The sequence below is a fragment of the Canis lupus genome, chromosome 33, assembly GCF_048164855.1.
Source record: "Canis lupus baileyi chromosome 33, mCanLup2.hap1, whole genome shotgun sequence".
NCBI classification, from domain to species: Eukaryota; Metazoa; Chordata; class Mammalia; order Carnivora; family Canidae; genus Canis; species Canis lupus.
In genome coordinates this window covers 11,476,859-11,489,055 of record NC_132870.1, presented here as the reverse complement: position 1 = coordinate 11,489,055, position 12,197 = coordinate 11,476,859, and the positions used below count along the sequence as shown (strand labels likewise).

Here is a 12,197-nt window from a genome sequence, read left to right as displayed (position 1 = left end):
ATATGAATCTATGATCTGCCACTATTTAATAAATAATAATAACAAATAGATGCATTGGTGGAAGTACGAAACATAAACTGTGTTGGAAAAACCCAGTATTATTTACAAGATCAAAAAAGCCATTATGAGAGAAAAGGCTTTGATGGGCCTTTTAAGGTTATTAGAACTTACTGAGATTTCTGTTGTAGAATCAGGACACCTCAGGGGGCTCTGTTGGCCTCTGGACTAGGTGTGGAGGGCCTGGAGTTCTTAGCCCTCCTGAGGTGGTTCGGTGGTCTGTGATCTGGGTGTGCATCAGAACCACCTGGGGCACTTGGCTCAAATGCAGATGGCCAGGCCCCATGCGCCCTGCTGCATCAGCGGCTCCAGGGCTGCTCCAGAGAGAACTGTGCATGCCAGGACCTGGTAACTACCAGGATTCTTCCCGGCTCTGAAAACTTAGATTTATGATACTGTAACTCACATAACTGTTCCCAAACAGACTTTGTTCATTCCTATATATACATCTCTTATTCACAGATTTTCTCTTTGTTCTAACTTTTATCAGTACTAGGTATTAACTTCTTTTTATTGAAGGGTAAGGCAGGGAAAAGTCTAGTTCAGGGAATTATCATAAAAGGAACACCCCAGTGCAACTACCAACCTAGGTGAAGAAACAGGACATGACCAATACATGGAAGCCCCCTCGTGTTCCCTGCCCTATCACTACCTCCTTTCCGGGTTATTTCTGAAATGACTCTCATATACGCCTCTCTGTTGCCATTACCGCACATTGCTACAGCTGGGTTTTGTGTTCCTGTGTGCATAGATACATCCTTATTTAAGTCCCTTCTGCCCACTTTCAATGGAGTAATAATTTTGAATAGTTTTAGATTTATAGAAAAGTTACAAAGATAGTATGGAAAAGTTCCCATATACCCTCTTCCCAACTTTCCTTAATGTTAACATTTATATACCACGGTACATGTCAGAAGAAGAAATTAACCTCGGTACATTATCATTTAACTCTGTACTTTATTCAGATTTCACCACTTTTACATTAATATGCTTTGTTCCAGGATCCATTTCAGGAGAACACATTGCAACTAATTCCCCTTTTTATAAAAGTAAACACTTTTCAGTATTATACAAATTAAGTGAGCCTGAGGATCACCAGTGTAGACTTGCAACTGCTTAAGAGTATCATTTAGTGTCAGTGGGTGCCCTGCCATAGTGTTGCAACATCAGTCCAGGGACACAGCATTATATTTTTAAGAAACTTTTTAAATGACATTTGATTAATGCATCATCTTGTAACATGTTATCACATGCTCTTTTTACCTGATTATTATGTGACCAGCAGGGTTAACAGTTTTTCCTGTTCTTGGTATATAACCCTGGCTTCCGTAGAGTTCCCTGTATATACACTTCTCTCATTATACAGAGAATTATATATATCTATATTTTACATACAAAATACACTTAAAGAAGAAACAAAACAGTCAAATAAACATATTAACGCCTACTTTTAAAATGAAAAAATTTAAATGCATCTTGCTATACTTATCCTTTTGTATTACAATATCCCTTTTTATATAATTGTTTTTAATTATTATGGTAAGAAATACATAACATAAAATTTGCCATCTTCACCATTTTTAAGGATCATTTTTAAAAGAATAGTAAATGTAAGTCCTATAAAGTAGAATATATTAATTATAGAAACTTACTTTGGATAATGCCTATATTCTTTTGAAGTTTGTTTTTATTTTCTTGGATGTCAGAAGAACTACTCTATAATGGAGAGGATAACTTAATTTGGTTTAAAATAAGAGACACCTGAGGAATAAATGAAAAGTGTTAGCTGCTACTTATATTCTTACCATTGCTCTCCTGGGGCTTTTACAGAAGAGTGCGGGAAGAGTTGCTGTGGAAGGCTCCTTGGCATGTTGGGTGAGACAGCAAGAAAGGGAAGTGGGTGGCTTGAAGTGAACTGTTGAAGAGGCGGTGTATGTACTCATTTTTTTTCCATCTTAGAAGCCATTCTCATGGTCCTAGATATGGAACTGTATTAACCTCAAATACCTCAATATCTACATATATTTGAAAAGTAGCATTACTCATATTTATATGACATATTTAGGCCACCTCAGTACTTGCCCAATGGGCCTCAGATCAGACTAGGTGAGGTAACTGGGACAGATACCATGCATGGGTCCAAGAGCTTGGGTTCTCACCAATGGTGATGTACTGGTGACTACTACGGATGCCTGAGCTGTTCACAGCAGGGCTGATGCTGAGTCGATAGGGATATGGTTCTGTCCTTTGAGGAGAGCAGCAGGCCACTTGGTGACAAGTTGATAATATGCAATAACTTTATGATTGTCCCAGAAATCTGTGAAGATCAGCGTCTTGGAGCACGCATCCTTCTGGCCTTCTGGAGGCGTTAGCTTTGTAGAAATTCTGTACCTTGTGTTTTATTTTGCATTCCCTTGTGGAAGAACTGTACCGTGTTTTATGATACCTCTTGCTCTATTGTGTCTAAAGAATTTTGGCTGTAGCAGTAGAATTATTAGAAAGTCAATGGCTTGAGAGTACTTCCAAGTCATTGCAGTATAAAACTTGTCTAGCATCCACAGTAAAGAGTAGATTTCATATTACAACCATTGCTTGTGTGCGCAGAAATAATCCAAAAAAGTTTCATGTGGTGCATTTTGAAAGCTATTTTTGTAAATAGAGTTTGAGAAACTTTTATAGGTCCACCAGTCTAATAAAGTGAATATGTAATCAATAAATATTTTCAACATTATATAATTTTACATGCCCTCTATTTTTAGTATCCTAGTTTGATAAATTACATGGTATAAATTATATGGTGGGGAGGGATCCCTGGGTGGCTCAACGGTTTAGCGCCTGCCTTCGGCCCACGGCGTGATCCCGGAGTCCCGGGATCGAGTCCCACATCGGGCTCCCTGCATGGAGCCTGCTTCTCCCTCTGCCTGGGTCTCTGCCTCTCTCTCTGTGTGTCTCTTGTGAATAAATAAATACAATCTTTAAAAAAAATTATATGGTGGTAATATTGCTTTCCATACCTCAGAAACCATAAAGTTTAGGTAATTCTTGATACTTTTCATTTTATGTTTTTGGTTTTCATACATCCTTATATTCTCCGAATTCCTTCTTGCATCACCAAAATGAGAATTTCTTTTAACTTAAACATTTTAAGTTACATGGTTGTTTATATTGAATTGTCCATTTTTCAACTAGCTTCAAGAAGAGCAGCCACCCCAACTTGACTTTTTCAACTTCAGCTATGTGCTTTGGTATAATCTTGTAATTTTTTCATTTGAATTGTTACCAAAATAGTTTGAATCTTAGGTATGCAGATTTAGATTCAAAATTGCTAAAATCAAGGAGGGCCACCTTCTTTCTGTGTGAAAGGTCAGCCTTTGACTTCTTCATCTGGTCAGTTTTAAGTATTTTCTTCTTACGTTTCGTTTTGGTTGGTAGAGGTAGGACCGAGCAGAGTTCTTTATTCCCTATAGGCCAGGGACTGACAGATTTTATCTGTGAAGGGATCCAATAAATATTTCATAGTTTTTGCTTTGCTTTTTTTTTTTTAAACAACCTCTTAAAAATGTAAAAATCATTCTTGAAAAATGTAAAAACTATCCTTAGCTTGAGGCTAGACAACACAGGCTGCGTGAGCCAGATTTGGCCTGCAGGCCATAGACTGCAGAGACCCTTGCTTTAGACAGTTGTTGCTCCTGCTTCATGTGAAACCATACTTGAAATGTTGATGAACCAGATTTCTAAGAAATTTGCTGGTAATTTTACTAAGGTATTTTTTCGAGATATTATATTGAAGCCTTGTTTCTGCATAATAGAAACAAACACATTGCTTCCTAATACTTGACTCTCCCTTAAGAGATCTGGCTACCAGTTGAGATCAGGCCTCACTGGGTTTGTGGAAGAGCATGTTTTGCATGTTTAGGAATTGGACTTTTTTTTTTTCCAGTACATGGAAAAGGGGTGTTGTTATACTCTGAAGAATTAATCCACACCAGCCATCCTCAGAAGGGGATTGGTAAGCCAGAGCACTGATTCACTAATTTATTATCATTATTATTATTATTATTATTATTTTAGATTTTTATTTGACAGAGACAGAGCGAGAACCAGAGAGCATGAGCAAGGGAGAATGGCAGAGGGAGGAGAAGCAGGCTCCCCACTGAGCAGGGAGCCCCAAGATGCAGATGGGATCATGACCTGAGCTGAAGGCAGATGCTTAACCAATTGAGCCACTAATTCTAAATAAAGGAAGAATTATTTCTGATAGTGTTAAGATGTCAGCTCCCCTAAACTAATCAGTAAATTCAAAGCAATTCCAATTAAATTCCAGTGAGACCTCTTCCTCTCTGTCCACCCCTGCTCCCATAAGAACCCACCAAACTTGTTTGGACACTTGTATGGAAAAATAAGGTTTTGTGAAATATAGCACAATTAAAAAAAAAAAAAAAGAAAAAGGATCTTACCACATTTGAACACATACTATAAAGTCATAATAATAAAAATTGTGCAAGAACATTCATAGATCAGTTTGCAAAAGGCTAAAGAGTTTAAAAACAGACATTTGTACATGAAACTGCAATGACATTATGAACTGATAAGGTAAAGTAACTTCTTTAGTAGAGAATATTGACAAAACTGGAGAAAATACCTGTGTGCCTTACCCAGCGTTACTCTTACACAAAGTATTGAATGTGAAACGTAAAACTAAGTTTAATAGATCAAAATTTCTGACCTTTCAAAGGTCTCAAAATCCCCAACACAATAAAGCAAAATCAACTGATGTATTTATTATGTAAAAACTCAGGAAATATTGACATCAAGTTATCAGTTGATGATAGATAATAACAAAAGTCCAAAACTGATAAGGTATTAATACTTAAACCATACAAGGAACTTGATTTATTGGTTTGCCAATAGAAAAAAAAGGCCATGACCCAGCAGAAAAATAAGCAATGAACAAAAACGTGCTTGTTTCCCATCAGATCAAAGTGCAATTTTAAAGGTTTGATTGGCAACTTACCAAAAGGGAAACCCAAATGTTGAACAATTATATGAGGGGATGTCCAGCTTAGGAATAAGGAATTCAAGAAATGCAAAATAAAATGAGACCTTACTTTTAGGACTATGCCATTAACAAAAAAGTAGGAAGTTGGATGGTACTGATGTTGGTGAGGGTATGCATGAAACTGGTAATCTCATGCATGTAATGGAACTGTAGACTGGTGCAGTCATTCCGGAGGGCAATCTGATAGTTCTGAATAAAATTAAATATTTATAGGGGTGTTTCGGTGGCTCAGGCAGGCATCCTATTTTTGATTTCAACTCAGGTCACAATCTCAGGGTTCTGGGATCGAGCGCTGCATTGGCTTGGCTTCCGTGCTCAGTGTGGAGTCTGCTTGAGAGCCTCTCTCCCTTTATCTCTGCCCTTCCTCCCTGCTCATGCACTCTCCATAAAATAAATAAATAAAATCTTTAAAAAAATGTATAGACCTGACAGCACTCTGACTCCTGTTACATACCCGTAGAGGAACCCATGAAAAGCCAATGAGAGAATTATGTTCAAAGATTTTGAAATAACAGAAATGTTAAAGCCAGCTACTCACTATAGAAATGTGTAAGTAAAATGTGGTGGCTATACAGCAGGAAGTACTTCACAATCATCAGAATAACCTAAAGGTTACATACTGCAGAAGTAATATATGTCAATCATATGTCTGTTGGACATAAAAAAAGATGTCTATTTCAAAGTCTAAGCCTTTACTAGTCTCATCATACAAATTACCCAGCTGCTTCTACTTAGGAAACAGACAACCATCACATCTGTTATTATACCAAGTCTTTATTGAGAAGTAAAGTGCTCAATATTACATATTAATGAAATTCTCGATTGTCGAGAGACTTACATATGTAACATCTTCTTAATCATACAAATATAGAGGGGAAAATGATAGGAGAGGGATGAGAAGGGAATGACTAAAGAGAAAAAAATGTAACTTATGGGTAAAAAGAAAGAATTAAATCTTATAGGTGAAATGAGAAACAGTATAACAGTAGATATATAAAAAGACTCTCTAGTGACCATAATTGATATATGGCACATGGTCAATACACATGGATACCACATAATGGCTGCACTTCAAATTGAAGTTTGTTTACATGTAACAACATGGTACACATACATAAATACATACACTCAGTACCCCCAGAATGCATACTTTAGTACCTAGTAATAAAGAACTTTGTGTAGCATATTCAAAAGAAAGTAAAGATGGAAATAAAGCCATGAGAGAGACTATTAAAGAAACTCAATGTGTATTACTTCTGTAGAAGCCAGCTTAAAAAGGTTTGTTTGGTCATATTTTCATTGAAGATTTGATTGACATATTCTACCAATTACATAAACAAGATGTGAATTCAAAATAAAGCACGGAAACACAGGCCTCTCTTCTATTGTTCTCAGAGTTGGAGTTAATCCATTAGCATTGCATTCTTTTGCTTGTCTCATTAGCTCTCAAAAGGTTATCTCGTTCAATACTTTTGAAAAATAAGATCTTTATTTTTTATTGAGAATAGATTTCTTCTCCATAAATTTGGTGATACCCTCTCCTAATGAAAAAAAACAAAAAAACCTGCTGTAAACTCAAACTTTGGCTGATACATTCTGATAATGAGTGAATTTTCAATACCAAAAATTCCTTTTCACTAAAGCTGAGCTCCATTTAGATTATAAATTATAGGTTTGAAATGCAAGAGTAAGAGTATTTGAGTTCAGGGTGCCTGGGTGGCTCAGTTGGTTAAGTGTCCAACTCTTGATTTTGGCTCAGGTCATGATCATCCACATCAGGGGAATGAGCCACGCGTTGGGCTCTGTGCTGAGCAGGGAGCCTACTTAAGATTCTTTCTCTTCTTCTCCTTTTGCCCCTCCCTCTCCCTAATTAATAATAAAAAAAGGTATTTGAGTTCTATATCCCCAAACAGCATAAAACTCAAACTTTAGTTTTACAATATTTATATATAAATTTCTAAACTTCTTTAAATTTTTGTGTAAAATGAACATATTTGCTGAGTTAAAACCTTCACTAGATACTTAAAACATTTAGTAAATTGGCCTTCCCAGATTAGTTACAACATTAAAATCAGTTGTAAATAAGTTGAGCCACCTGGGAAGAGAATATATGGACAAATCTTTATACTAAACTAATTGTTAGAATAAATCAAACTTAGTGATAGGGCTCCTTCCGATTTTCTGATGTTATGGTTAGAGATGACTTTTTAACCACAATCAATCTTTGATGGTTTCATGCAGCTCAGAGCAAAAGTAGTGTGGATAAGTGAAACAGTTATTCCCAGATGTTAGATAGGATACAAAAACAAACAAAAAGCACAATATTCAACATTTATCTTAACCATTCATACAAATTCTAGCATAATGACTACATACCCATTCTATGGTTTGGAGTTCTTTTCCAGCTCATCTTTTAGAAAAGTTTACCCCAGGAAGGTAGTTGAAATAAAAGTCTCCTTTCTTAAAAGAAAGCTATATATTACGTCCATGAGCTAAGCCTGAGTGGGAAGGAATGCCCCTACTTTCCCTTCACACACTGGCAAAAATGACAATACTGATTTTTGTGATGGGAAATAAAACTCAGAAGCCTTTCAACAGTTCTCTCCTTGCTTTAAAGGCTACTTCATTGTCAGCTGAGAAGACTCATCCATGGTTAGCCAGTGGGCATACAACTCCATATACTTTACAAAGACTTTTTTTCTATATTCAATATTTACACCTAGATTTCTTACATGAGAAAGAAAAAATCTTTGATCCATGGGCAAAGTTTATCTAAAATAAATTAAAGTGCAGAAGAATTAACAGTTGGTCACAAAGATCAGCATCATATGGTGGTCAGGGCATATAAATAGTGTACTTGGTATGGCAATTCAGGACAGCCCCTTTCTCTCCTATTAGGGACACATACTAACACACATCCTAGACGTGGATATTGGAACTCCCGTTTGCACCTGCACCTTCCATTCCTTCTGTAGACTGGGAGGAAGAAGGGCGGGAGCTTCTGGGGCGAGGTTGACCATTTAGTCCCATGGGTGTGCCTAAACCGTGACTTATCTGGGAAGCTGCGTCATCAGATTCCCAGCGTTCCAGCTCTTCCCGTACTAGCCGTTCCATCTGCTCTCTGTGGATTTCGCTGTCTCGACCCAGTCTTTCATCCTAATAAAGGAAAAAGAGACCACAATGTTGGTGGTAGGGGGATGCATACTTTTGTACTTAGAAGCGGCTCTGGGAAATTAAGGAGCCAAATAACCTGTCATTAAGTGACACTGGTGAGGGATGCCTGAATGGCTTAGTGGTTGAGCATCTGCTTTGGCTCACAGTATGATTCTAGGGTCCTGGGGTCGAGTCCCACATCGGGCTCCCCATGGGGAGCCTCCTTCTCCCTCTGCCTCTGTCTCTGCCTCTCTCTGTGTCTCTCATGAATAAAAAAATCTTTAAAAAAAGTGACACTGGTGATTTATAGCACATATAGCAATTCTCTGAGCTATTGGAATAGCTTTTTTGTTTGATTCTACAATTCAGTGAAGGCAGAAGTGCATACAGTATTAAGAAAGTAACACCTTCAGATTATCATCTGACTGTACTGTCTGTAGTTACAGAGACATCTCAAAACACCTCTCAAATTAAAGGTTACAAAATATGACAACCCTGATATTTTACTGAGTCAGTGTTTCTGTGTCAGATGACCACTTACCTCTGCCACCCCATCCAGTAGCCTTCCCAACACTTCCCTTCTCTTCAGTTTGGCCCGCTCCATGATTTCCAGCTTCACAATCACAGCATCAATCTTGGACACAATGCTGCCAATGGAGTGCTCCATGCGGTCCACTCGTCTCACCAGGCTGTGGAAAACCACAGGTGAGAGGGTCAAAGCTACTTTGTACAGTTGGCTCCCTTTTCAGTCCAGGTGGCTTTTCAAATGGAGGTGCTAAGATTTTTTTTTTTTTCTTAAACAAAACGATAATCTGAAATACTTTCAAAGTAGTCTCAAACTTTAGCAATAAACTCACATATTGCTGATGAGAATGCTAACTGGCACAACTTTTCTGCAAGTCAATATTGTATTAGAAGTCTTAAAAATGGGGGGATGCCTGGGTGGCTCAGCAGTTTAGCATCTGCCTATGGCTCAGGGCATGATCCCAGAGTCCCAGGATTGAGTCCCACTTCGGGAGCCTGCTTCTCCCTCTGCCTATGTCTCTACCTCTCTGTCTGTGTCTTTCATGAATAAATAAATAAAATCTTAAAAAAAAAAGTCTTAAAAATGTATGCTTAGCTTTTATTCAAATCTTCCAATTTTTGAAACATTTCTAAAGGAAATATGTATATGTGTGATTTTTGGGGGGCTACCAGCATAGTCATTAGAGTTCTGCTTATTAATAGTGGTTCATTGAAAAATAGTTACATTAGGGGCACCTGGGTGGCTCAGTTGGTTAAATGTCTGCCTTCGGCTCAGGTTATAACCCTGGGGTCCTGGAATTAAGCATCGTGTCAGGCTCCCTGCTCAGCAGGAAGTTGGCTTCTCTCTCTCACTCTGCCCCTCCCCCTGCTCATGCTCACTCTCTCAAATAAAGAAATAAAATCTTAAGAAAAATGGTTACATTACATAATTAACAGAAAATTATTCAAATATGTTATTGTTCATCTATACAATGTAATTCCAAAGGAGACATCGGAAATTATATGGTGACAGAATTATTTAATGAAACAGTAATGTTTACAATATATTAAGTAAATAGTTAGAAAACACTGTTGACTAATGATCCCATTATTTTGAATAAAAGAATTATGTAAATGCTTTAAAAACAGAAATAGGAGACAATTTCTGGAATGGTGACATGAGGGCTCTGTAGGCACTCTCCCCAGAGAAACAACCATAACTGTTGAAAATTATTTAATTTTTTTTCAAAATCTGCTTAAGAAGATGTGCTTAATGCTTAATGAAGAAGTATTTATTTATTTATTTATTTATTATTTATTCATGAGAGACACGCAGAGAGAGAGAGAGGCAGAGACACAGGTAGAGGGAGAAGCAGGCTCCATGCAGGGAGCCGATGTGGGACTCAATGGACCCGGCTTCCACGATCAGGCCCTGGGCCGAAGATGGCGCTAAACCACTGAGCCACCCGGGCTGCCCAAGAAGCATTTATTTAAGAAAATCCACTGAACTTCAGTAAGAAGAGTGAGTCTGTGTCATGTGAGCTACAGTCTGCTCCTTCTCTGTCTCCCCCAGCTCAGTGTGACAGAAATGCCACTTCAGTTGGGTTCAGCAATGAACACAGGGCTCCCACTCCTTTCAGCTCCTAGTGGGGGGCTACGGTATCTCCCAGGAAGGGGCAGGCTGCTGAGTTTCTCATCTCTATGCCTCCATCTCCACACCTCCATCTTCAAATCCATGTTGAAGAGGATCTAATCCAGGCATGCATAGCTAAAACATATGAGGCTCTCTTCTTCCACCCAACTGCCAACTGTAAGGTGGAGTTTCAATGCCAGGAGAGGAAAAGCTGAAAGGACCGAAGGCTGTCATCCCAGCCCAGTGTCTTATTCATGAAACAGGAGTATAACTTGGGGAAGCAGACCACTGTCCCCACCCCTACCTCTGAAGCAGTGGCACAGAGGCTTTGCTCAGGGAGAGTGTCAGGCCATAGAACAGAGAGCTCCAGAGCTCCCCACAAGGGAACTGGTTTTATTTGGAACAAAGTGTTAAGCTTAAGAATGCTCCTCAAAACAATGGAGATTGTAGTGATAAGCAGTTAAGATGAGGTTGGTCACCTCGGGAGATCAAAAAGGTAACTTTATCAGCTAGTTTATCAGAAAGAACCAGGAAAAGAGACAGCTCAGAAGTCTGCTAAAGACTGGCTTCAAAAACTACCCCTGCATGGGGTGCCTGGGTGGCTCAGTTAGTTAAACATCTGCCTTCTGCTCAAGTCATGACCCCGGGGTCTTGGGACCTGGCCCTGCATCAGGCTTCCCTTGGGAGTCTGCTTCTCTTCCTCACTCTGTCTGCCACTCACCTTGCTGGTACTCATTTTTTCTCTCTCTCTGTCAAATAAATAAATAAAAGTCTTAAAAACAACAACAACAACAACAACAACAACAACAACAACAAACTACCCCTGCAAAGGACCTTGCACTGCACTGGATCAGAGTGTGGAACAATTTATATCCCAAGACATTACTAAAAACAATAGACCAATCAACCAACAATTAGTACAACCTAAGAGGTGGAAGTGATAACCACAGAGGCAGAAGACTTCACAGAGAGATCAGGGAAAGACCAGGAGAGCCCTGTTAAAAGCACTGTCTTTTCAAAATGATTGGAGTGGTCCTGGCTGTATCCTCTGAGAAGCAACATCAGAGTCTTCACAATGTGGGGGAAATAGACTTCAGTGAAAAACAAGCATACAAACAGCAAACAGAACAAGCCTGGGGGTCAGGAAGGAAGAAAAGTTGCATCCTAAATTGCTATAATATTTATTTAACATCTCCAGTTTTCAATAAAAAATTGACACACACACAAGGAAAAAATGTGATCCATAATATACAGAGAAAAAGCAGGCAACAGAAACTGCCTTTGAGAGGGCCCAGATAGATTTAGTAGACAAAAAACTCAAAGTAGCTATATATTCAAAGAACTAAATATATTCAAATAACTAAAGGAAATCATGCTTAAAGAAATATAGGACAGTATGGTTACACTCATCAGAAAATATCAATATAAAGAGATACAGATTATTTCAAAGAACCAAAGAGAAATTCTGGAGTTGGAAAGTACAACAAATGAAACAAAAAAGTTACTAAGGGGGTCTCAGTAGATTTGAGCTGTCAAAAGAAAGATCAGCACACTTGAAGACAGATGGACAGAAACTATACAATCTGAAGAGCAGAGAGGAAAAAAAAGAGTGAAGAAAAATGTGGGTTACCAGTAAGTACCCCAGCATACATAGGTGTCCCAGAGGGAAAGGAGAGAAAGTGGCAAAAAAATATTTGAAGACATGATACTTGAAACCTTCCTAAATTTGATGAAAATATTACAAATCCCAGCAGCTTAATGAATGAACTCCAACCAGGATAACTGCAAAGA

At 38.3% G+C, this 12,197-nt stretch overlaps 1 protein-coding gene across 2 annotated transcripts in view; it reads right to left on the bottom strand.

Moving 5' to 3' along the window:
• Positions 1–5,870: 5,870 nt before the first annotated feature.
• PKD2 (polycystin 2, transient receptor potential cation channel) overlaps positions 5,871–12,197 on the bottom strand; it is a 54,708-nt gene continuing 48,381 nt past the window's right edge. Inside the window, exons 14-15 of one of the 2 annotated variants that reach the window (XM_072810337.1) lie at positions 8,811–8,958; positions 5,871–8,272 (exon numbers count right to left, since the gene is read on the bottom strand). In XM_072810337.1, the coding sequence (XP_072666438.1) occupies positions 8,036–8,272; positions 8,811–8,958 (385 nt within the window). In that variant the 3' untranslated portion in view covers positions 5,871–8,035. Of the gene's footprint in view, positions 8,273–8,810; positions 8,959–12,197 lie in introns of those variants that run through there. The other variant, XR_012023289.1, reaches the window with a different exon arrangement.